Raw genomic sequence first — 22,453 nt, 5'->3', positions numbered from 1 at the left:
TAACACCACCTAAAAGACACTCAGATTGCAAGGAACAAGCTCCAACGGGCCTTCATGTGCTTTGCACAGAGTTTCTTCCTTGGTCTAAATTGCTTCGGGTTAAGTTCAGTGAAAAAAAAAATTCAGTGGGAATCCAAGTCTTCCCTTAATTAGGACTATGAAATCTCTTGTGTGTTTGGCCGCGGTAGCGGCATTCCCACAGTAGTTCCGAATTTTTCTTGGGAGGAGAATTGTAAGCTGCAACGGAGCTGCTCAGATATTATATATCACAGCAAAACTAACATCTCCGTGGCCCACTTAACCCCAGCATGTAAAACCGTTCACTAATCTAAACAGTGACTCACGTAACTGATCAGGAATTAGAGTGGTTTGCAAGCGAATCCAGATTTGGTGTTTAGGTCATTCTAACCTTAGCGACCTCCTGAGTATGACGCATGTCAGCTAACTCCACTCTCTCGTAAACTTGAAATTAAACCCATTCTTTCTCGGTCTTCATAATTAGGCCAGTTGACCCAAATTCAAGAATTGTCATTGATCTGATTTGAGTGTCTGTAAGTAGTTAGCCTTCCTTTAGAGCTAAAGGCTTCATTTTTGTGGCAGGGGTCTTAACCTAGTGTTGGTCTAAGACAGGGGTGTCAAACTGGATTTCTTCAAGGGCCGGATCAGCATTGTAGTTCTCCGTGGGCTGGGAGGGGGCGGGGGGGGGAGATGGGACAGCTGCCTCCTGCAGCACCCTGCCAGCCAAAACCAAGAGCCTTGGTAGTACAGTGGTCTAAAGCACCCTGTTATTAAGACCAGCTGCCTGCAATTACTGCAGGTTCAAATCTCGCCAGGCTCAAGGTTGACTCAGCCTTCCATCCTTTCTAAGGTAGGTAAATTGAGGACCCAGTTTGTGGAGGCAATAAGCTGTATAAATATACAAAAAGGATGAAGGCTATTGCTTAGCGCATTGTAAGCCGCCCTGAGTCTCCGGAGAAGGGCGGCATATAAATCAAATTAAAAAAAAAAAAAAAAGGGCGAGGGGGTCCGTGCACAACCCCCCTTGCAGGGAAGGGCCTCAAAAATTTTAGCAAGGGGTTCTCTGCTTGGTTGCTGGGTGGGTGTTGCCATGGTGGGTGTGGCCTAGTCGGTCTCCTGCATTTTTTTTTTTTGCCCTCCCTGGGCTCTGGAGGCTTTCCTCAAGCCTCTGGGAGGGCAAAAACGGCCTCCCCAGGCTCCAGAGCACCTCTGGAGTTTCCAGCCTTCCCAAACTTCCGGTAGTCCTGTTTTTTGCCCTCCCCGAGCCTCTGCGCACACCCTGCGCTTACCTGCATCCAAAACGGGCCGCGTGGGGACTCCTGGGAGGGGAGGGGAGGGGAGGGGTGGGCAGGACCAGACAGGAGTGGGATTTGGGGGTTCTCTGAACTGCACAGAATCTTAGCCAGAGGTTCTCCCAAATCCCCAACAGCCCACCCCTGCCCCCGTGCCTCCTTTTCTCCCTCCATGGCTTCCTGCAGCACTCTGGCAGCCAAAAACGGGCTGCGTGCGGTCCATTTTCGGGCCCGTTTTGGGGTCTGTTTTCGGCCAGCAGAGTGCTGCAGAAGGCCATAAAGGGTAAAAAACCGAGGCGTGGGGGGCTGCACGCGGCCTGTTTTAGCCGCCAGAGGCAACGGGGGCCTTTGATATTTCCAGGCTGGTCCCGCGGGACAGATTTAAGCACCCCACAGGCCGGATCTTTCCCACGGGCCTTATACCCCCTGGTCTAAGAAAATCCCATGGCAAAACCATTTTAACTTATCCAGGAGTACCTTCTCCCTTTCGCTTGATCGATTTATCAAACTTTTATGCCACCTATCTGGCCAGACGTGATTCCAGGCCACTTAACAGCTTGTTGATAGTTTTGGTAGCTTGTTTTGTTAGTGGTACTTAATTCACCAAGAAGACCCCTTGAGCTAAAGCGCTTGCAGCTCAGTTGCATTCCCCACCCCCCACCCCACCCCCTCCATTGAAGGCAACGGCAACTTAACCATGTTGGCTTACAGGCCAGAAGCAAAGCTCCGAGGCCTTGTGAAACTTCCAACAGTGTCGAAGCCACAGGAAATACAAGCCCTTTGGGAGCAGGTACAGAAGTCTATAAACAGTAGTCAGGAAAACATGCTTTATTCTTGGTTGTTGGTTTTTTTTTAAAGAGGAGAATTAAAACCCCTTCAGGTTTCTGAAAGTAGCACGTTCGGCAAGTGATTGCCAAGACCTCCTTGGGTGAAACGAAGTTTACCGTCTCGTTCTCATATAGGATGGTAAAACAGCTGCTTCTGATTTGCCCCCATCTATAAGCTGCTTTGTACAAGTGTCCCAAAATGTTTTCAGCAGGAATATTCACTAGATGTAGTGTTTATTTATTTATTTTATTTATTTATTGGTTCGATTTATATGCTGCCCTTTTCCGGAGAGTCAGGGCGGCTTACAATGCGTTAAGCAATAGCCTTCATACTTTTGTATATACCTGCTTAGTAGGGCTTTCGCCCCCCCCCAAGCGGTGTTCTTTTTTATACAAAGTCATCTTATTGCCCCCACAATCCGGGTCCTCATTTCACCTACCTCAAAAGGATGGAAGGCTGAGTCAACCTTGAGCCTGGTGAAATTTGAACTTGCAGTAATTGCAGGCAGCTGGTATTACTTAACAGTGCTTTAGTCTGCTGTGCCACCAAGGCTCTTGTGTTAAAAAATCTGTAGAGATTCTCCGTCATCCAGGTCATGGTTGTCCCAAAGGTGCTTTTTTTCAGGAGGCAACTGGACTTCCTTGTTTTTTCTTTTGAAGACCTTTTGCTTCTCATCCGAGAAGCTTCTTCAGCTCTGACTGGATGGTGGGGAATGGAAGGATTTCTATACCTTGTAGACAGCTGGACACTTGCATCCTTTTAGAGGGTTGTTGAGGCCACTTGGAGGTTTATCTGTGTCCTCAAAGTCCCCCTGTGTAATTCTCCTGGTTCCTGTAGTCTGCAATTTTTCTCTGGAAATCCATTCGTACGCATGTTAGAAGAAAGGAAGCTATGAAACTCAGGACTTGGGAGAGGAAATTTGCTGCGGACTTGCACCATTGTTATTTTTTCCAGATATTTGAAAAGAAATTATATAAGGGGCTCAGGACACTACAGTCAAGGCGATGGTTTTCCCAGTTGCAATGTATGGTTGTGAAAGTTGGACCATAAGGAAGGCTGAGCGCCAAAGAATGGAGGTCTTTGAACTCTGGTGCTGGAGAAGACTCCTGCGAGTCCCTTGGACTGCCAGGCGATCAAACCAGTCAGTCCTGGAGGAGATCAACCCTGACTGCTTTTTAGAGGGCCAGATCCTGAAGAGGAAACTCAAATCCTTTGGCCACCTAATGAGAAGGAAGGACTCCCTGGAGAAGAGCCTAATGCTGGGAAAGACTGAAGGCAAAGAATGGAGGCCTTTGAACCTCTGGTGCTGGAGAAGACTCCTGCGAGTCCCTTGGACTGCAAGGCGATCCAACTGGTCAGTTCTAGAGGAGATCAACCCTGACTGCTCTTTAGAAGGCCAGGTCCTGAAGAGGAAACTCAGATACTTTGGCCACCTAAGGAGAAGGAAGGACTCCCTGGAGAAGAGCCTAATGCTGGGAATGATGGAGGGCAAAAGAAGAAGAAGGGACGGCAGAGAACGAGGTGGCTGGATGGAGTCACTGAAGCAGTCGGCGTGAGCTTAAATGGACTCCAGAGGATGGTGGAGGACAGGAAGGCCTGGAGAAACATTGTCCATGGAGTTGCGATGTGTCGGACACAACTTCGCGACTAACAGCAACAGGACACTGTCCGTACATCTTTCTGCCAGCACAATGACTCCAAGACTAGAATAGGATTAAATCTGGTGTGAGGGAAGAGGCTGATGAAAGAATCAAGTTGAAAAAACAAGCTAGGAGAAGCGGGTATGTGTGTGTGGAATCCTGATTCATTTTCCTTCCATTAGATCCTCATGGGAAGAAGGGCAGTAGGGCAACGGCTTGAGATGTGGCTGATTGCTCCATTGTAATCATCAATCCTTTTCCTTTCCCGTGATCTTAACCAGAGTTGTAAGGGGTTGAGGAAAGAGTGCCAGAATCCAAGGTCTGCAACATTTCCCCCCCCTCCCCTTGTTTAATGTGCAATGCACAAAATTGCACACCCATTACGCTTAATCAAACGATTTAGGTGGAAGAAACGCTGTCAGAAAAAGGATCGTTTTCACATTTTGATTTCTCCGTGAATCAAAGTTTAAGCCCATTCTGTGTTGAGAGAACATGAGCCGGCGAAACATTTTTTTACTCAAGACTTCTTCGTCCAAGCCTCTTTTTCTTTTTCTTTTTTGTGTTTGTGGACTTGTGTCTCCTTTGGGCTTTCCAGGTTCAATTTGAAACGCAAGCAAAACGTTTGATTAGAAGAAAATCAGCCTCTCTAGTCTAAACCACATGGTTTTTTTTAATGTGAGATTAGAAACAGGTGGGAGGTGTTAGAAAACAATTCAGCGTTTTACACTTTAAAAAGTACAGTAGTTTGGATTAAAGGCAGATGTCACCAGGGGTTCTTAACCTTGACTTCTGGACTTCAACTCCCAGAATTCCCCACCAGCCTAGCTAGCTGGGGAATTCTGGGAGTTGAAGTCAAGACTACTTAAAGTTGCTAAGGTTAAGAAACGCTGCTATGAACATAGTCACTGGCCTTTTGGCACATATGAAATTGATGCCTTAGAATATAAAGTTTATAAACCACAGAATTTAACAATACTGGTAGTCCTCAACTTACGACCACAATTGAGCCCAACATTTCTGTTAAGCGAGATGGTTGTTCAGTGAGTTTTGCCTCATTTTACGACCTTCCTTGCCACGCTTGTTAAGTGAAGCTCTGCAGTTGTTAAGTTAGTAACAGAGTTGTTAATTAGCCTGGCTCCCCATTGACTTTGCTTGCCTGAAGATTGCAAAAAGCGATCACATGACTCAGGGACACTGCAGCCGTCATAAATATGAGTCAGTGTGCCAAGTGTCCAAATTTTGATCACCCTGACCATGGGAATGCTGCAATAGCCGTAAGGGTGAAAAACTGGTCATAAGTCACTTTTTTCAGTGCTGTTGTAACTTCAAACGGTCACTAAATGAACTGTTGTAAGTCGAGGGCTACCTATAAATATGTTTACATTTGAGAACCTGGGTTGGCATTTCTGTTTTTAAGCTGAAGAGGATTTTCTTTAAAAAAGAAGAATAGATTGTTTTAGCTTTGTTTTAACAGTTAACCTTTAACTGGCCTGACAAAATACACATTATGGTTTTTTTTCAAATTATACAGCGAGCAAGTCAAAGTATACCGCGGACAAGTCAAGATTGCAATAGCTATGGCCCTTAGATTTCTATATACCGCTTCACAGTCCTCTACAGCCCCCTCGTTTTACAGAGTCATCATCTTGCCCTCAACAATCTGGGTCCTCATTTTACCGACCTCGGAAGGATGGAAGGCTGAGTCCACCTTGAGCCGGTCAGGATCGAACTCCTGGCAGCGGGCAGAGTCAGCCTGCAATACTGCATTCTAACCACTGTGCCACCAGAAAGGAGAATGAGAAAGGGAATAAGAGAAGAAGCAAGGAAAGAAGGAAGGGAAGGAAGGAAGGAGGAAGGAAGGAATAGCAATAGCACTTATATACCGCTTCACAGTGCTTTTACAGCCCTCTCTAAGTGGTTTACAGAGTCAGCCTCTTACCCCCAACAATATGGGTCCTCATTTTACCGACCTCGGAAGGATGGAAGGCTGAGTCCACCTTGAGCCGGTCAGGATCGAACTGCTGACAGTCAATGCCTTTTCAATCACAGCTTCCTCCTAGTCTGGAAATTGACTCATAACTACTGGACTTTTTTGGTTTCAAATGTTTTGCTCCTTATCCAAGTAGCTTCTTCAGTCCTTTGACGTAGCATTTTCTTGGACATCTTCCTGTCTCTCTTGGAAAGTCAGAGCTGGTTGAGCCAAAAGATCTTAGGAGCTGGAATAGTCTGGCTTCTCTTAGCTATGAAAGTTGCATGCTGGTTGGTTGGATTGTCGTGTGTTCTTAGTCCTATATATGTGATTTTATAAATTATATGGATTGCTACTTTTGTTTTTGTGTTCTTCTGAGGTTACAGAAGTAGAATAGAATAGAATAGAATTCTTTATTGGCCAAGTGTGATTGGAGACACAAGGAATTTGTCTTTGGTGCATATGCTCTCAGTGTACATAAAAGAAAAGATACATTCGTCAAGAATCATAAGGTTCAACACTTAATGATAGTCATAGGGAAACAGTCAATATAAATCTTAAGGATACCAGCCACAAGGTTAGTGTCATATGGTCATAAGTGGGAGGAGATGGGTGGTGGGAACGATGAGAAGATTAATAGTAATGCAGACTTAGTAACTAGTTTGACAGTATTGAGAGAATATATGACATAGCTATCACACTTATATACCGCTTCACAGTGCTTTCCAGCCCCCCTCTAAGCAGTTCACAGAGTCAGCCTATTGCCCCCAACAACCGAAGAGCCTGTAGTACAATGGACTAAAGCACTGTAATTAACATCTGCTGCTTGCAATTACTGCAAGTTCGAATCTCACCAGGCTCAAGGTTGACTCAGCCTTCCATCCTTTCAAAGGTAGGTAAAATGAGGACCCAGATTGTGGGGGCAATAAGCTGACTTTGTATAAATATACAAAAGTATGAAGGCTATTGCTTAACGCATTGTAAGCCGCCTTGAGTCTCCGGAGAAGGGCGGCATATAAATCAAAATAAAATTTAAAAAAAACCTGGGTCCTCATTTTACTAACCTTGGAAGGACAGAAAGCTGAATGAACCTCGAGCTGGTCAGGGTCGAACTCCTGGCAGGGGGCAGAGTTTGCCTACAAGGCTGCATTCTAACCATTGCGCCGCCACTGAGATGCGCTGAGTAACAGCGTAAGCTGTTAAGTGAAGGGAGAATGCATTTTGGAAGTGTTCGTTTAAGGAGAGGGGTTACAAAATCCAAAAGATGAATAGGTGAAAAGAAACTGTTTGGTTCCAAATGTTATTATTTTTTCCCCGCAGTTATGACTAGGAGGTCTCTCAAGAATGATTGTGGAAGAATCCTTAGCTGATTGCTTAATAGAAAAGCCAAAAAAAAAAAAAAAAATTGGGCAGAATTTCTTGTATTTTTAAGCTGAGGTCTACTGAGGTGTAATAAATCATCGCTTTTGCCAACAGGGTGTTGTTATCCACAAAATGAGAATATTCTCATATGCATCAAACTGAGGCAGCTTAGTCCTAGTGACTTCACTACATAGTTCTGTAGTGATCTAAGCTTTCACGTGTTCTGTTTCTAATATTTCAGCCTGAGAACCACTTTGGACAAAAATGCATCATTTTTAAGAGGAGACAAGATGTTAGGAAGTCGGTCCAATATTTCAGCTTCTTTTCTGGATAGTTTAGCTGAGATGTTGATAATCGTCCAAGAACTTGATGCTGCATTTTATTGTTCAGGTAGTCCTCAGCGTACGACCACAATTGAGCCCAAAATTTCTGTTGCTAAGTGAGACAGTTGTTCAGTGCATTTTGCTCCGTTATATGACACGCAGGCAGAGTGGCGCAGTGGCCTGGAGGTGGAGCTCTCGCCTCACCATCAGGAGGCTGTGAGTTCGATCCTAGGTAGAGGCAGATATTTCTCTCTCTGGGCACAATGAGAATATATCTGCTGAACAAAACTCCGCATTGGCGACAGCAAGGGCATCCGGTCAGGAAACACTCAGCTCCATTCAGTTTCCCAACCCCGTAAGGTATTATGGGGTCATTAAAAGAAGATGATATGAGACAGAGCAGCTCTATTTGCAAGAGTGGTGGGCCAGCGTACTTACACACACACACACACACACACACACACACACACAGCTCCCCTCTCAGCCCCCCTCACCGTGTCACCAAGCCACAAAGGTTGGGGACACTGTTCTATATCCCTAAATTGATGGAATTTTCCTACAGTTATGTCTATTTAAAATGTGTTTTACCTTTCTGGTCTGGGACGGCTCGTAGTTACAGATTTGCTAGTTAAGGCTGGCTTGGATATGTAGCCGAATGACTTTATGTTCCTCAGTTTGAGGCAACCCATCAAGAGTTTGAAGTATTGTAGAATTGAAATGCTGACTTGGTTACTGTACTTTTATTTATTTATTTGTAAAATTTATTAGCTACCCATCTTACCTCAAGGCAGTCTCTGGGCAGTTAGATAAGTTTATCCATTCTAGACTTAGAATATTGTCGAATAGAATAGAATAGAATAGAATAGAATAGAATAGAATAGAATAGAATAGAATAGAATAGAATTCTTTATTGGCCAAGTGTTATGGGACACACAAGGAATTTGTCTTTGGTGCATACGCTCTCAGTGTACATAAAAGAAAAGATACATTCATCAAGAATCATAAGGTACAACACTTAATGATAGTCATGAGGTAGAAATAAGCAATCAGGAAAGAATATCGATATAAATCATAAGGATACAAGCAACAAAGTTAGTCATAAGTAGAAAGAGATGGGTGGTGGGAATGATGAGAAGATTAATAGTAGTGCAGATTTAGTAAATAGTTTGACAGTGTTGAGGGAATTATTTGTTAAGCAGAGTGATGCCATTCAGGAAAAAACTGTTCTTGTGTTCACTAATCAGTATATATTCAAGTGAAATTTTGTTGCATACAGCTCTCAAAGGGCCACCACCTCCAATATACACTACATAAACACGACTAAATCAATAAATACAAAATTATTCATATACCCACATATATTGTATGACACAGAGAAACAACACAGCCTACAATTTATGTATGTATAAAGCATATGGTGTTAACGGCTTTTATTTGAAATAGGTGTTGGCTTAGCCATAAATACAGTGGTACCTCGGTACTTATTGCTAATTGGTTCCGAGAGGCATGATGAATACCAAAAAACAATGAGTACCAAACAATTTTTTCCCGTAAGGAATACTGTAGTGAGTCACAGAGGGATGCGATGGCTCAGTGGCTAAGACGCTGAACTTGTCAATCAAAAGCTCGGCAGTTCAGCGGTTCGAGTCCCTACTGCCACGTAACGGGGTGAGCTCCCGTTCCTTGTCCCAGCTTCTGCCAACCTAGCCGTTGGAAAGCACATAAAAAATGCAAGTAGAAAAACAGGGACCACCTTTGGTGGGAAGGGAACAGCGTTCCGTGCGCCTTTGGCGTTGAGTCATGCCGGCCACATGACCACGGAGACGTCTTCGGACAGCGCTGGCTCTTCGGCTTTGAAACTGAGATGAGCACCACCCCCTAGAGTCAGGAACGACTAGTATATATGTGGGAGGGGAACCTTTTACCTTTAGTGAGCCACAAGCAACCGACACTGACAAGTTCTAGCTTGTTTGTTGGGTACCAAACAAATAATGAGTACCGGGACAAAATGTTTGCATCAAAATGCGTTGGGTACCAAATTTGAGGCGTTTCAAAGTACCATTGTACATTGTTTAATGACACTATTGCATCCCACAGAGATTCTACCAGTTGTAGTAGACACCGTTTACCTGGCCAGACTACTCTTAATTGCTACCTGGAAACTCTGCAGGAGGAAGCCTACAAATACCAGCAGGCATAAATACATACGTATATAAAGTCATTTATTTTTTCAGGTTTCTGGAAACTCTGCACCTGCGTGTTTCTTTATTGGAAGGGGTGACAGCAAAAATATCTTATCATTTATTCACACTGTCCTTTCTTTCTGTTTCAGATTTCCGCTCTATCTAAAAGGAGGAGAGAAACTACAGTTTGATTATGGTGTCTTCCTTCTGAACAAAAATATTGCACAGGTATGTTCGTTCTAAGCAAGTGACCCTTATGAATTGGAAGAGTGGAGGTTGAGAGAGGGAAGAGGCTGTTACAAGAAGTCCTCGCTTAATGACGGTAATTGAGATTGGAATTTCCATTCAGAGGCCCTTGGTGCTCTCTCTGAGCCTGGTGGTTTTCTAGCAGACGTTTCATTACCCAAGCCATCATCATTATCAGAGGATTGATGATGTTACCTAGTTGGGTAATGAGTCATTGTCCTCCTCCTCCTCCTCCCAAGCACTGATGATGTTACCTAGATGGGCAACGAAACGTCTGCAAGAAAACCACCATGCTCAGAGAGAGCACCAAGAACCCTACAGTCCTCTTCCTCCTCCTCCTCCTCTCTGCAAATCCCACTCCCTTCTAGCACTGATAATGTTACCTAGTTGGGTAATGCAATGCCTGCAAGAAAAGCACCATGCTCAGAGAGGGCACTAAGGACCCTACAGTCCCCCTCCTCCTCTTCCTCCTCCTCCTCCTCCTCTTTTTTCCCTGGAGGAGGATGAAGTGAAGTATGCCGTATTTTTCCGGGTGTCGCATCACATGTCCGAAATATTCTAACTTGCGCTTTTTTGATGGTTTTGATGATTTCCCTTGGCTTTCCCAGGTGGCTTATCACCTCCTCCTTTCTGATTTTGTCAACAAGGTGATCATTACGGGTCATTAAAGATCTCACCTGACCAGAACTGACTTCCTGCCTGCTTCCCCAGTGATTTTGTGGGGAGCCAGCAGGAAAGATTGCAAATCGCGATCATGAGTAGAAATCCAGTTTGGTTGTCGAGCAGCCAGATCACAATTATCTGACTGCAGGGGCACTTTGGAATCTCAAGTTTGAACGGTCACTAAACAAGTGGTTGTTAAATGAGGACCACCTGTACTTTTCTATCATCACGTAGCTGTGGGATTTCCAAACCAGAAGCGTTCTCCATTCACATGTTTGGTCATTTCTTTGCCTATTGTGGCCACATTTGGTGCCAACTTGGGCAGCTAAAGGCCGTACAAAAGTAAGAAGCTGGAGGCTCACTTTAAACTTGATCTTTATTTGAACCAATTATTGGTTTCAGCTAAGTTGCCCTGGATCCAGAGGTGGGTTAGAGCAGGTTCTGACCAGTTCTGGGGAACCGGTAGCAGAAATTTTGAGTAGTTCGGTGAACCGGTAAATACCACCCCTGACTGGCCCTGCCCCCATCTATTCTCTGCCTCCTGAGTCCCAGCTGTTCGGGAAGAAATGGGGATTTTCCAGTAACCTTCCCCTGGAGTGGGGTGGGAATGAGGATTTTGCAGTATCCTTCCCCTGCCACGCCCACCAAGCCACTCCCCACAGAACCAGTAGTAAAAAAATTTGAAACCCACCACTGCCTGGATCAGAAACGTAAAAAAATATGGACTATCATTAGATAGTTCTACTGGCACCATGAGTTATTTTTAAATGTAATTTAGCAGATTCCCTATATCCGTGATGGCGAACCTATGGCACGCGTGCCACAGGTGGCACGTGGAGCCATATTAGTGGGCACGCCAGCTCAGCTCTGGGGCGCATTCGCGTGCCGGCCAGCTGATTTTCAGGCCTTCTGGGCCCACCAGAAGTAGGGAAACAGGCTGTTTCCTGCCTCTGGAGGGCCTGGGGGTGGTGGGGAAGGCCCGTTTTTCTTTCTTACCTGGCTCCAGATCCTCTCTGTGTATCTGGGAAGGGCGAAAACAGCCTTTCCCAGTCCCTTGGAGGCCCTACGGAGGCTGAAAGGGCCCATTTCCCCACTCCCGGTGGGACAGGAAGTGACATTTTTTCCTGTCCCCAGCCTCCAGAGAGTCCTAGAGAGGCTCCTACAGACTCCTAGAGAGGTTCTGGAGGCTGGGGACAGCAAAAAATGTCACTTCCTGTCCCAGTGAGAGTTGGGAAATGGGCCTTTTCAGCCTCGTAGGGCCTCCAAGGGACTGGGAAAGGCTGTTTTCTCCCTTCCCAGATACACAGAGAGGATCTGGAACCAGGTAAGAAAGAAAAACGGGCCTACCAGGCCATCATGTGCCAGGAGCGGGGGGGGAGGGGCTTGCGCACGCATATGCGTGGGCACGTGCGTGCGCGACCCTCCCCCGCCCCCCCTCCTGGCACACGATGGCAAAAAGGTTAGCCATCACTGCCCTATACGGATTGCCCCTGCGACTATGTGGGACAGACAGGGAGAAAGGTAAATCACCAGATTGCGAGAACATGAGCGAATAAGGTGAGGAGGCTTCATATTGCAATGAACAAAGACACGAGTTCAATTTTACAGCTACTATGATGGTTGGCTGAGCAGGGACAAAAATAGCTACAGAAATGATTGAAGCCTGGGAAACCGGCTGGCCCCTTGTCAGTCAGTACGAGTGCTGATTTACCGCCGGCCTACCAGGTACCGGGCATTCAGAAAGTGTTTTCTTTTTAATAAATTTACAGACATTTCTAACATTCGTGTTTTCACACTGTCATTATGGGGCAGTGGTGAAATGTAAAATTTGTAACTACCCGTTCTGTGGGCGTGGCTTGGTGGGGGATAATGCGACTGGGTGGGCATGGCCAACTTTTTTTAAAAAAAACTTTTGAAAGCATGTTTTTTTCTACAACCTCTGAAGAGAAAAAATGCTTTTAAAAGCCTCTGACGATCCCAGCTGAACCGCACGATCATCAGAGGCTTTTATTTTTTACTTTTAAAAGCATTTTTTCAGCCGAAGAGGTTGTAGAAAAAATGCTTTTAAATTTTTTTTAAAAAAACCTCTGATGATCACACGGCTCAGCTGGGCATTGGTGGGGGGGCAGGGATTTTTGCTACCGGTTCTCCGAACCACCCGCCTCCATTGCTACCGGATCGGGCGATCCGGTCTGAACCGGGAGCATTTCATCCCTATTATGGGGGTACTGAGTGTAGATTAAAAAGTGTAGAAAAATGAAATTGTAGAATCAGGCTGCAGCATAACAAAATTGACAAAAAGTGAAGTGGGGGTCTGAATACTTTCTGAATGCTTTGTACCAGAGGTGGCATTCAGCCGGTTCAGACGCAGAGATCGCGGGTGGGTCCGTCCACCTACTCCAGCGCTATGCCATCCTATTTAGCCACGTTTTTGAGGCCAGGCGCATTCGCGGAAGGCCGGGCACATACACAAAAAATGCACGCACAAAGCGAGCGTGCATACGCGTGGCAAACCGGTGGTAAAAATAAGCGAAACCCACCGCTGCTCCGTACCCAGGAGCTGGAGAGTTTGGCAGCACAAGAAACCAACAACTATTGACTTAATATCCAGCCATCAACACACCCTAGTTAACAACTTAAAGCTATTCACAGCCAGAAACCATATAAATCCAACACGTAGAACAGCCCAGCGCACATATTCTGGAGGCAGGGAAGAAGATCCCTGAGGATGGGTTCCAGCACGAGCCCAAAAAGCTGGGAAGATCGGATCCTGCAACATTATCCCGGGACACGTATAATTTCCCTTGGAGGCTTATGAAAGTTACTGGCAATCCTTTTTTACTGGCTGGATTTTCAGTGGCCTGCATCTTTTTAACTCCCAGATTCCTCGGGGGGTGGAGTGGGGGGGGGAGGCTGTGTGGACCGAGATACACCGAGCAGAATGGTTGGGAAATCCAAACATTTCCTTGGAGGGGAGGAGACCGAATCTCTGTGAGATTTGCAGCCAAGGAACGACACAAAACCGCAACTTGATTTCCTTGGAGAACGTAAGGTGGAATTCTAGGCCGGTCAATAACAGTCCCTGCAGATCACGATGGGCGTTGTTTTGAACGGGGGTAACGGTCTATCAGCGTGCTCCGTTTCGGCTAGTTGATAATGGCTTCCATCTGTTTAGTTTTAAAGGACCCCTTTCTCTCTTTTTTTTTCCCCCCCGAGAAGTCATAACTAATCACATACAGCAATTCCTGTTATTACTTGGAAACAAAGAGTTGCAACACGTTTTTTTAAGGCTAACTTCTACCACAGTGCAAGAAAAAAAAAAACTGCTAAAAACTGGAAACTGGTCGCAATAAAACCAAACGGCCTATAATGGGAATTTGCAAAAGACCAAAATAAAAATAAAAATGCACGGCTGATAGTACAGATAGTACAGTTCCATTTAGTGACTGTTTGAAGTTACACGGGCGCTGAAGAAAGCGACGTATGACTGTTTGCATCATCCCCGTGTCAACGCGATCAAAATTCAGAAGTGCGGCTTCGTATTTATGACGGTCGCAGTGTCCTGAGTTCATGCGATCATGTTTTGCGACCTTCAGATAAGCCAGATTCGCTTAACAACCGTGTTACTAACTCATCGACGCATTTACAGCCATTTGCAGCATCCCACAAACCCGTGTCCGTGTTTTATTATGTTTCTTTTCCTGAAAACTGACATTTGCTTTGGTTTTCAGCAAAACCGGCCCATTTCATGACTTGCAGACATAAGTTGAGGACTGCTTCTGCTTTCATTGGATGTATTGAAGTGGAAGAAATCTTCACCAGGGTGTTTTTAAGAGCAGCATTCAGTGCTCTTAAGGACCCATTACAATTAATTCTGCAATCACATCTTGTGCCCGATCATAATAGCTAAGCAAAGTTGATTTTGATAGGACAGTATCTTTATTTTTTTTCTCATCCTAGTACAGATCTTTTTTTAAAAAAAAATATATTGAACTGGTCTCCTGTTGCTTGCCTAGACTGACAGGACCTTCCCTTTTGTTTCATTTCTTTTGTCCCCCAAATCTTGCAAAACCAGAAATAAGAAATATTGTTAGGACGTAGCCTGGATTTTTTAAAAAAAACACTATTAACTAAGAAGCAAAACAAACAGGACATCATAGCAAAAAGAAAAAAAAAGTTTGCAAGATAGCAAGCCAGAAGTAGAAGACAAAGAATTCAATAATGTGGTTTTTTTCCCCTCCCTACTTTAAACATGGATAAGAGAACTGTCTAAGTAAGCTGACTGTCAAATGGTGGGAAATTAGGAGGGAGGAGCGTTACAGTCGGATGGAGCAGTTGGCCACTGTCTTTCGTTCCATCTGCGATTTGATTTGGTGAGCCAAGGAAGATCTCAGCTGTGTTTCCAGCATTGGAAATAGGAGTGCCTGCAGTCAACACCGCTTAAAGAATAAGTAACAGCTGTTTATCTCCATTAAGTGTGTGGGCAGGAAAGTTGGGTGGATAGTTTTCTCCAGGATAGGGGAAAATTCTCCAACAGACCCGGTTTGACGGTAAAAGTAGCATCTCTGCCAAGGAACCCAAGGAAAGAAGAGCTGTCCTTATGTCTTCTCGTGGAAAAAATCAGGGAAACTAAAGACAGATGGAGAAGGCATTGAACTACGAAAGGCAAGACAGTCACACACATCCCGTGGGCATTTTGTCAGCGCAGGCAGTCCTCGACTTACGGCTGTAATTGAGCCCCGATTTAACATTGTTAAGCCGTAAGTCACCAGTAAGGCACCCAGTTTTACGACGAATAGAATAGAATAGAATAGAATAGAATAGAATAGAATAGAATAGAATAGAAAAACAGATTTGGAAGGGACCTTAGAGGTCTTCTAGTCCAACCCCCTGCTTAGGAGGCAGGAAACCTTACACCACTTCAGACAAATGGTTATCAGATATCTTAAAAACTTCCAGTGTTGGAGCATTCACAACTTCTGCAGGCAAATTGTTCCACGGATTAATTGTTCTAACTGTCAGGAAATTTCTCCTTAGTTCTAAGTTGCTTCTCTCCTTGATTAGTTTCTACTCGTTGCTTCTTGTCCTGCCCTCAGGTGCTTTGGAGAAGAGCTTGACTCCCTCTTCTTTGGGGCAACCCCTGAGATATTGGAAGACTGCTATCATGTCTCCTCTAGTCCTTCTTTTCATTAAACGAGACATACCCAGTTCCTGCAACCGTTCTTCATACGTTTTAGCCTCCAGATCCCTCATCCTCTTTGTTGCTCTTCTCTGCACTCTTTCCAGAGTCTCCACATCTTTTTGACATCGTAGCGACCAAAACTGAATGCAGGATTCCAAGTGTGGCCTTATCAAGGCCTTATAAAGTGGTATTAAACACTTCACGTGATCTTGATTCTGTCCCTCTGTTTATGCAGCCTAGAACTGTGTTGGCTTTTTTGCAGCTGCTGCACACGGCTGGCTCCTATCTAAATGGTTGTCCACTAGCCACAGTTCTTGCCACAGTTGTTCAGCGAATCACTTAACACAGTTGTTAAGTGAATCCGGCTTCCCTATTGACTTCACTTGTCAGAAGGTTACAAAAGGAGACCACGTAACTCCGGGGACACTGCGACTGTCATAAATGTGAATCAGTTGCCAAGTGGCTGAATTTTGATCACATGACCATGGGGGATGCTGCAACAGTCATAAGTCCAAAAAACGGTCATAAGTCACTTTTTTCAATGCCGCTGTAACTTCGGACGGTCACTAAATGAATGTTGTAAGTCGAGCACTCTCTGTAAAATGCCAATTAGGAAACACTGGATAATCCTATGAGATTAAAAGATGGACAGCGAAGAGCAATAGGGAATTTTATAATCGAGGGGTGGGGGGGTGGGAAATTAATCCTGGTTTATTCTCTTGTCCCAGTTTTGCTTTCTGTTGAATTCTAGTAAAATGCATGGAGGGTATTTGTTCTATCGAAGGGAGAATTCTCTTGCCTTATATCGGATTACTTGTTCATCCACTCAATTTCAGTTCAGGAATTGACTGTATATCAGATTAGTACTTAAACCAGCTTCGTTCCAGTTTGCAATTTGTTGACATCTATATTTTAATACCAGATCTGAAGTTTGGACTGCAAGATCTTTGGGGCGGAGGGGAAACCGTTTTTGTTTTCAGTGTAAGATTAAACCTTTTACCGTTCATGGAAACATAACTTGTTTTAATTCCAGATTTTCTTGGCCTTGTGAACTTTTAACTGTTTTCGGGGGTGGGGGGGATCCTTGATGTAGTTTTTAGATTAATGAGCGAGTTCCCTTCAAGTGAGATCATATAAAGACAACGCGCTCTTGCGCTGAAATCTGATAAACATTGCTTAACGGTATTGAAAAGTTTATGTAAATATAAAAGCATAAAGTTTGAGGAAGTTTCCGGTTGTAATATAAGACTGGTCTAGCTGTAAAGAGTTAAAACACAGGTTAGTGTGTTTTGAGTTTTGAAACATTTAAAGGCCTCACAGCCTTCTAAGTTGCCCTTTTAACACAAGTCATATCCAATAATTGGTTGTGAATTAGAGAGCTATAATGAGTCTACAGTTAAAAGTTTATCTTAGTTCCCTCATCATTTTTCTCTCTATTATTAGAAGATCAGAATATTGCATACGAGAGAACAGAATAGAATAACAGAGTTGGAAGGGACCTCGGAGGTCACGTAGTCCAACCCCCTGCTCAAGAGGAGACCCTATATCAGTGATGGCGAACTTTTTCGGTACCGAGTGCCCAAACTGGCATGTGTGTGCATGGACATGCATGTGTGCACTGGAGCGCCGGAAACACGAAAATCAGCTGGTCGGTTTGCATGCACATGCCTAGATTTTGGCCGTTTTTTGGGCCTTTTCAGGCCATTTTCTGGTGCCGGAAACCAGAAGAGCAGCTGACGGGTGTGCCCACAGAGAGGGCTTTGCATGCCACCTCTGGCATGCATGCCGTTGGTTCGCCATCACGGCCCTATATCATTCTGGACGAATGTCTGTCCAGTCTCTTCCTAAAGACTTCCAGTGATGGAGCACCCACAACTTCTGGAGGCAAGCAGTTCCACTGATTAATTGTTCCCATTGTCAGGAAATTTCTCCTTAGCTCAAAGTTCTTAGTCGGATGAGGAGAGCACGTCTTCCTCCTTCTGTCCTGGCCACTTTTTACAGAGAGCGTTTCAACAAACTGTATCCATTTGGTTTGGTGCTAGCAGTGCCTCAGATAGAAAGTCCCTACAGAGAGTGGTGAGGACAGTGGAGATTATAGGAAGCTTGCTTCCCATTATTCAGAATATTGCTGATTAATTGTCCTCAATGTCAGGAAATCTCTCCTTAGTTCTAGGTTGCTTCTCTTCTTGATGAGTTTCCACACACTGCTTCTTGTCCTACCCTCAGGTGCTTTGGAGAATAAGTTGACCTCCTCCTCTTCGTGGCAGCCCCTCAGATATTGGAAGAGTGCTATCATGTCAACCCTAGTCCTTCTTTTCACTAGACTAGACTCAATTCTTACAACCCTAATCATCTTTGTTGCTCTTCTCTGGACCCTTTCCAGAGTCCCAACGTTTTTTATATAATGTAATGGACCAAAACTGGGTACAATATTCCATGTGTGGTTTTACCGAGGTCTTATAAAATGCTACTAACTTTTGAATTGATGCTTGAACTCTCTTCATTCAATTTTTTTGACCGAATTAAAATCTGAAAAGCTGAACTTTCACGAAGAAATGTATTGCATGGGCAATGCCCATATGTGATGGGTGTTGTTGTTTTTTTAAAGTAAAATTTGAAAAGGCATTAAGGTATAATGCGAATTGTGTTTTGTTTGGATTTATCTTAGCTTGCTCAACAGACACATTCTCAGAAATGATTTACTTTCCCTTCTTCGGTTTTCACTTCCTGGTCTAGCCTGCAGTTTAAAATCTTAACAGACCTGATACTGCTTGGCTGTTTTGAGATCAGCCAAGCTTGAAGGGACATCATTACTTAATGTTTAGCAAATGAGTTCTTGAAATAGAATTTCCTTTAGCTGTTTGAATGAGCGGCTGTTAAGAAATTTGAGAGAATTTTTCCTGCTGGAGATAAATTTAGTTTTTTTGGTGGTTTGCCCACAGCATGGAGAGATGGAGTTATTGCGCTGTTGGATTCTTGTGCCTTGCTCTCGGTCTAATTTTGCTGAGCCTTTGAAAGAGTACTAGTCCTCGACTTAACAACCACTCATTTAGTGACCAAACTTAACAGCAGCACTGAAAAAAAGTGACCGTTTTACGACCGTTTTCACAGGACAGTTGCAGCAGCCCTGCGATCAAAATTCAGATACTTGGGCAACGGGGGTTCATGGTTATGACAGTTGTAGCGTCCCCACGTCACGTGATCCGTTTTGCAACCTTCTGGCAAGCAAAGTCAACGGGGAAGCCAGATTCACTTAACAACCCTGTGGGCTGACTTAACAACTGCAGTGGCTCACTTAACAACGGTGGCAAGAAAAGTTGTAAAATGGAGCAAAACTCACACAACAACGGTCTTGCTTAGCAATAGCAATAGCATTTAGACTTATATACCGCTTCACAGTGCTTTCTAGCCCTCTCTAAGCGGTTTACAGAGTCAGCCTCTTGCCCCCCCCCCCAAATCTGGGTCCTCATTTTACCCACCTCAGAAGGATGGAAGGCTGAATTGAGCCGGTCAGGATCGAACTCCTGGCAGTGGGCAGAGTTAGCCTGCAGTATTGCATTCTAACCACTGTACCACCACGGGTCCTTCCTTCCTTCCTTCCTTCCTTCCTTCCTCCCTCCCTCCCTCCCTCCCTCCCTCCCTCCCTCCCTCCCCAATAGCACTTAGACATATATTTATTTATTTATTTATTACATGTATTTATATGCCGCCATTCTCCCGAAGGACTCAGGGCAGCGAACACAAGTTAAGAAACAAGTACAATAAAATCATAATTTAATCCAAATAATTAATTAGTAGTAAATAATAAAGCCTCCACAGTATATCCCTCCACAATGCTTTACAGTCCTCCCTAAGAGGTTTACAGAGTCAGCCTCTTGTCCCCAACAATCTGGGTCCTCATTTTACCGATCTCGGAAGGACAGAAGGCCGAGTCAACCTTGAGCCTGGTGAGATTCGAACTGCCAAATTGCAGGCAGTCAGCAGAAGTAGCCTGCACTACTGCACTCTAACCACTGCGCCACCCCGGCTCGGAAAATTGTGGGCCCTATTTGTGGTTGTAAGTCGAGGACTACCTGTATAGCAGGGGTGGGTAACCATGGCAACTTGAGGACCTGTGGACTTCAACTCCCAGAATTCCTGAGCCAGCATGAAGGCCAGAGGTTGTAAAATTGCCATAGTGTACAGATGGATAGGCATAAGTTTATGGCTCGCTGCTTGTGAAGGTGGGTGATCTTTCATTTTTGATCAGTGTGTCGTCAATATACAGTGTACTGGGGGGTTCTAGATCAGTGGCCCCCAACCTTTTGGGCACCAGGGTCTAATCCCGTGGAGAGAGATTTTTCCACGGATCAGAGGGGGCCATGGTTTCCCGTACTGCCTACATCCCGTGGATGGGGCTTCGCTTGTTTGCGTTACCCGGTTTCTGGCATGCCGTGGTGAAGTGTTGGTCCCGGATCAGGGGTTGGGAACCCCCTGTTCTTGACAATCTAGCACAGGGGTGTCAAACTCAAGGCCTGCGGGCCATATCTGGCCCGTGGGGCCACCCTGAAAACAGCGAAGGACCAGCCACCAATGCATCTGCCAGTGAAAATGGAGCCCGGGAGGATTACGTGCAGCCACGCCGGGCTCCATTTTTGCTAAACTAAAAGCAAAACAAAAAGAGAAATGTTTCCCCCTTTTGCATTTGAGCATCCAAGAAGGGACAGGAAAGGAGAAAGGGAAAGAGGAAAGAAAAAGAAAAAGAAAAAGAAGGAAAAGAGGGGAAGGAGGAAGAAAGGAGAATGAAGGAAAATGGGAAGGAAGGTAGGAAGGAGGGAAGGACCCCCCCCTCCAGCCACGTCCAACACGACTGACGTAGAGCTGTCCCCCCACACCCCGAGGTTAAACACAACCTCATGTGCCCCTCAAATCGAGTTTGACACCCCTGATCTAGTGTAACTGCTCCTTTAGCCTGCAGATCTGAAGGGCAGAGTTGATGTAGAAGGGAAATTGAGCGTGAATTCAGCTCTAAGTGTGAACACTCCTGCTCCTTTATGTGGTACGCCTGGTTTATCTGCAGGAGTCAAACTTTGGAATTAACTATAATTGTTTCGAACTTCTCGGAGCATATAAGTGACACTGAAAATAGCAGGAAAAGGGGAACGAGAGAACTGTAGGATAAAGGGTGGGGGGGGGAATAGCATTAATTTCCAACTCTTCAGTGCAGTAGAACGAACATAGTAAGCTAGCAGCCTCAGCTTTTTACTCTACACCCTCAGTGTATATACCCTGTTTCCCCCAAAATAAGACATCCCCTGACAGGGTGGATTTGATTTAAATCGAGTCGATTTAAATCACTAGTAAAAAGACTTGATTTAAATCATAATTTTTAAAGAGCAACTGTCATCTCTGCTCCTCCTTTGACCCGCTGTTGACTCACCGATAGTCCCAGTGTTGCAGAATATACAGCCTCCTGCTACATAACTAAGCTCCGTTTCATGCTGAATAAACTCAATTATTTCTGTATCTTAAATAGAAAACTATCTTGCGATAGATTTTTACCCCCAAAGGTTTTTATTAGAATAAATTCGATAAAAATAAAAAAAAAATCCAATTTAAATGAAAAAAATCTGATTTTTTTGATTTTTTTAAAAAAATCATTGAGTTTTATCCACCCTGTCCCCTGATAAGAAACCCAATCGGGCTTTTGAATGCATGGCAATAAAGGCCAAGTGCTTATTTCAGGGTTCAAAAAAATATAAGACAGGGTCTTATTTTCGGGGAAACACGGTAGTAGTCATTTCTAAAAAAAAAATCCCTCTGATTAGTAAATCCTAAAATCAGAGTGTCATTTTTTTCCCTACCTCAAGCACAAAATCTAGAAGCAGTTTCCAGATGGATACGAAGTTGGATGTGTATTCTTCTCTCTTCAATTAAAACAATTTGGCCACCTCTGTTCGTTCCATCCGTTTCTCTTTTGAACGTCTTTCTTATATTAAGAACCTCCCGAGTATCTCTGGATATTACAAAACGTCTCCAAAACAGATTAAACGGCTTTCATTTTGCTTCTACAGTAGTTTCCACTTACAGAATTACAGAATTGGAAGGGACCTTGTAGATTCGTGATGGCGAACCTGTGGTATGCGTGCCACAGGTGGCACGCGGAGCCATATCGGTGGGCACGCGAGTGTTGCCCTACCTCAGCTCCAGTGCGCATGCGTGCACCAGCCAACTCATTTTTGGGCCTTCCGGGCCCACTGGAAGTCAGGAAACATGCTGTTTCTGAATTCTGAGGGGGTGGTGAAGGGCCATTTTTTGCTCTCCCCAGGCTCCAGAGGCTTTCTAGGAGCCTGGGGAGGGCTAAAACAGCCTTCCCCCCCTCCGGAGGCCCTCTGGAGGCCAGAAACGGCCTGTTTGCCAACTTCCTTTGGGACTGGAAGGCTGGTTTTTTGTGCCCTTCCCAGGCTCCAAGAAAGCCTCTGGAGCCTGGGGAGGGCAAAAAAACCAGGCCTACTGGGCCCACCGTGCCATCGCCTGCCAAAAGCGGGGGGCAAAAAAAACGACGGCAAAAAGGTTAGCCATCAGTGTTGTAGATCATCAATCCAACCCCTCCCCCAAGCAGGAGACCCTACACCAGAGGTGTCAAACTCGATTTTATTGAGGGCCGCATCAAGGTTGTGTTTGACCTTGGGGGGCGTGGCCAGGGTGGGCGTGGCCAGCTTGAAGTCACTTGTGTCGGGGCGCCTATGGCGGCCCGAGCACTCTGCT

At 44.9% G+C, this 22,453-nt stretch overlaps 1 protein-coding gene across 2 annotated transcripts in view; it reads left to right on the top strand.

Annotated features, from left to right (window-relative positions):
• The window catches only part of UVRAG (UV radiation resistance associated), a 95,249-nt gene that overhangs the window by 62,248 nt on the left and 10,548 nt on the right, over positions 1-22,453 (top strand). For both annotated transcript variants that reach the window (XM_034442098.3, XM_087895756.1), the window contains one exon: positions 9,765-9,843. In XM_034442098.3, coding sequence (XP_034297989.2) covers positions 9,765-9,843 — 79 coding nt within the window. The remainder of the gene's footprint in view (positions 1-9,764; positions 9,844-22,453) is intronic.

Source organism: Pantherophis guttatus, chromosome 5, assembly GCF_059756535.1.
Source record: "Pantherophis guttatus breed Tessera chromosome 5, ASM5975653v1, whole genome shotgun sequence".
NCBI classification, from domain to species: Eukaryota; Metazoa; Chordata; class Lepidosauria; order Squamata; family Colubridae; genus Pantherophis; species Pantherophis guttatus.
The sequence above is the reverse complement of the archived record's forward strand: the minus strand, read 5'-3'. Positions and strand labels throughout refer to the sequence as shown.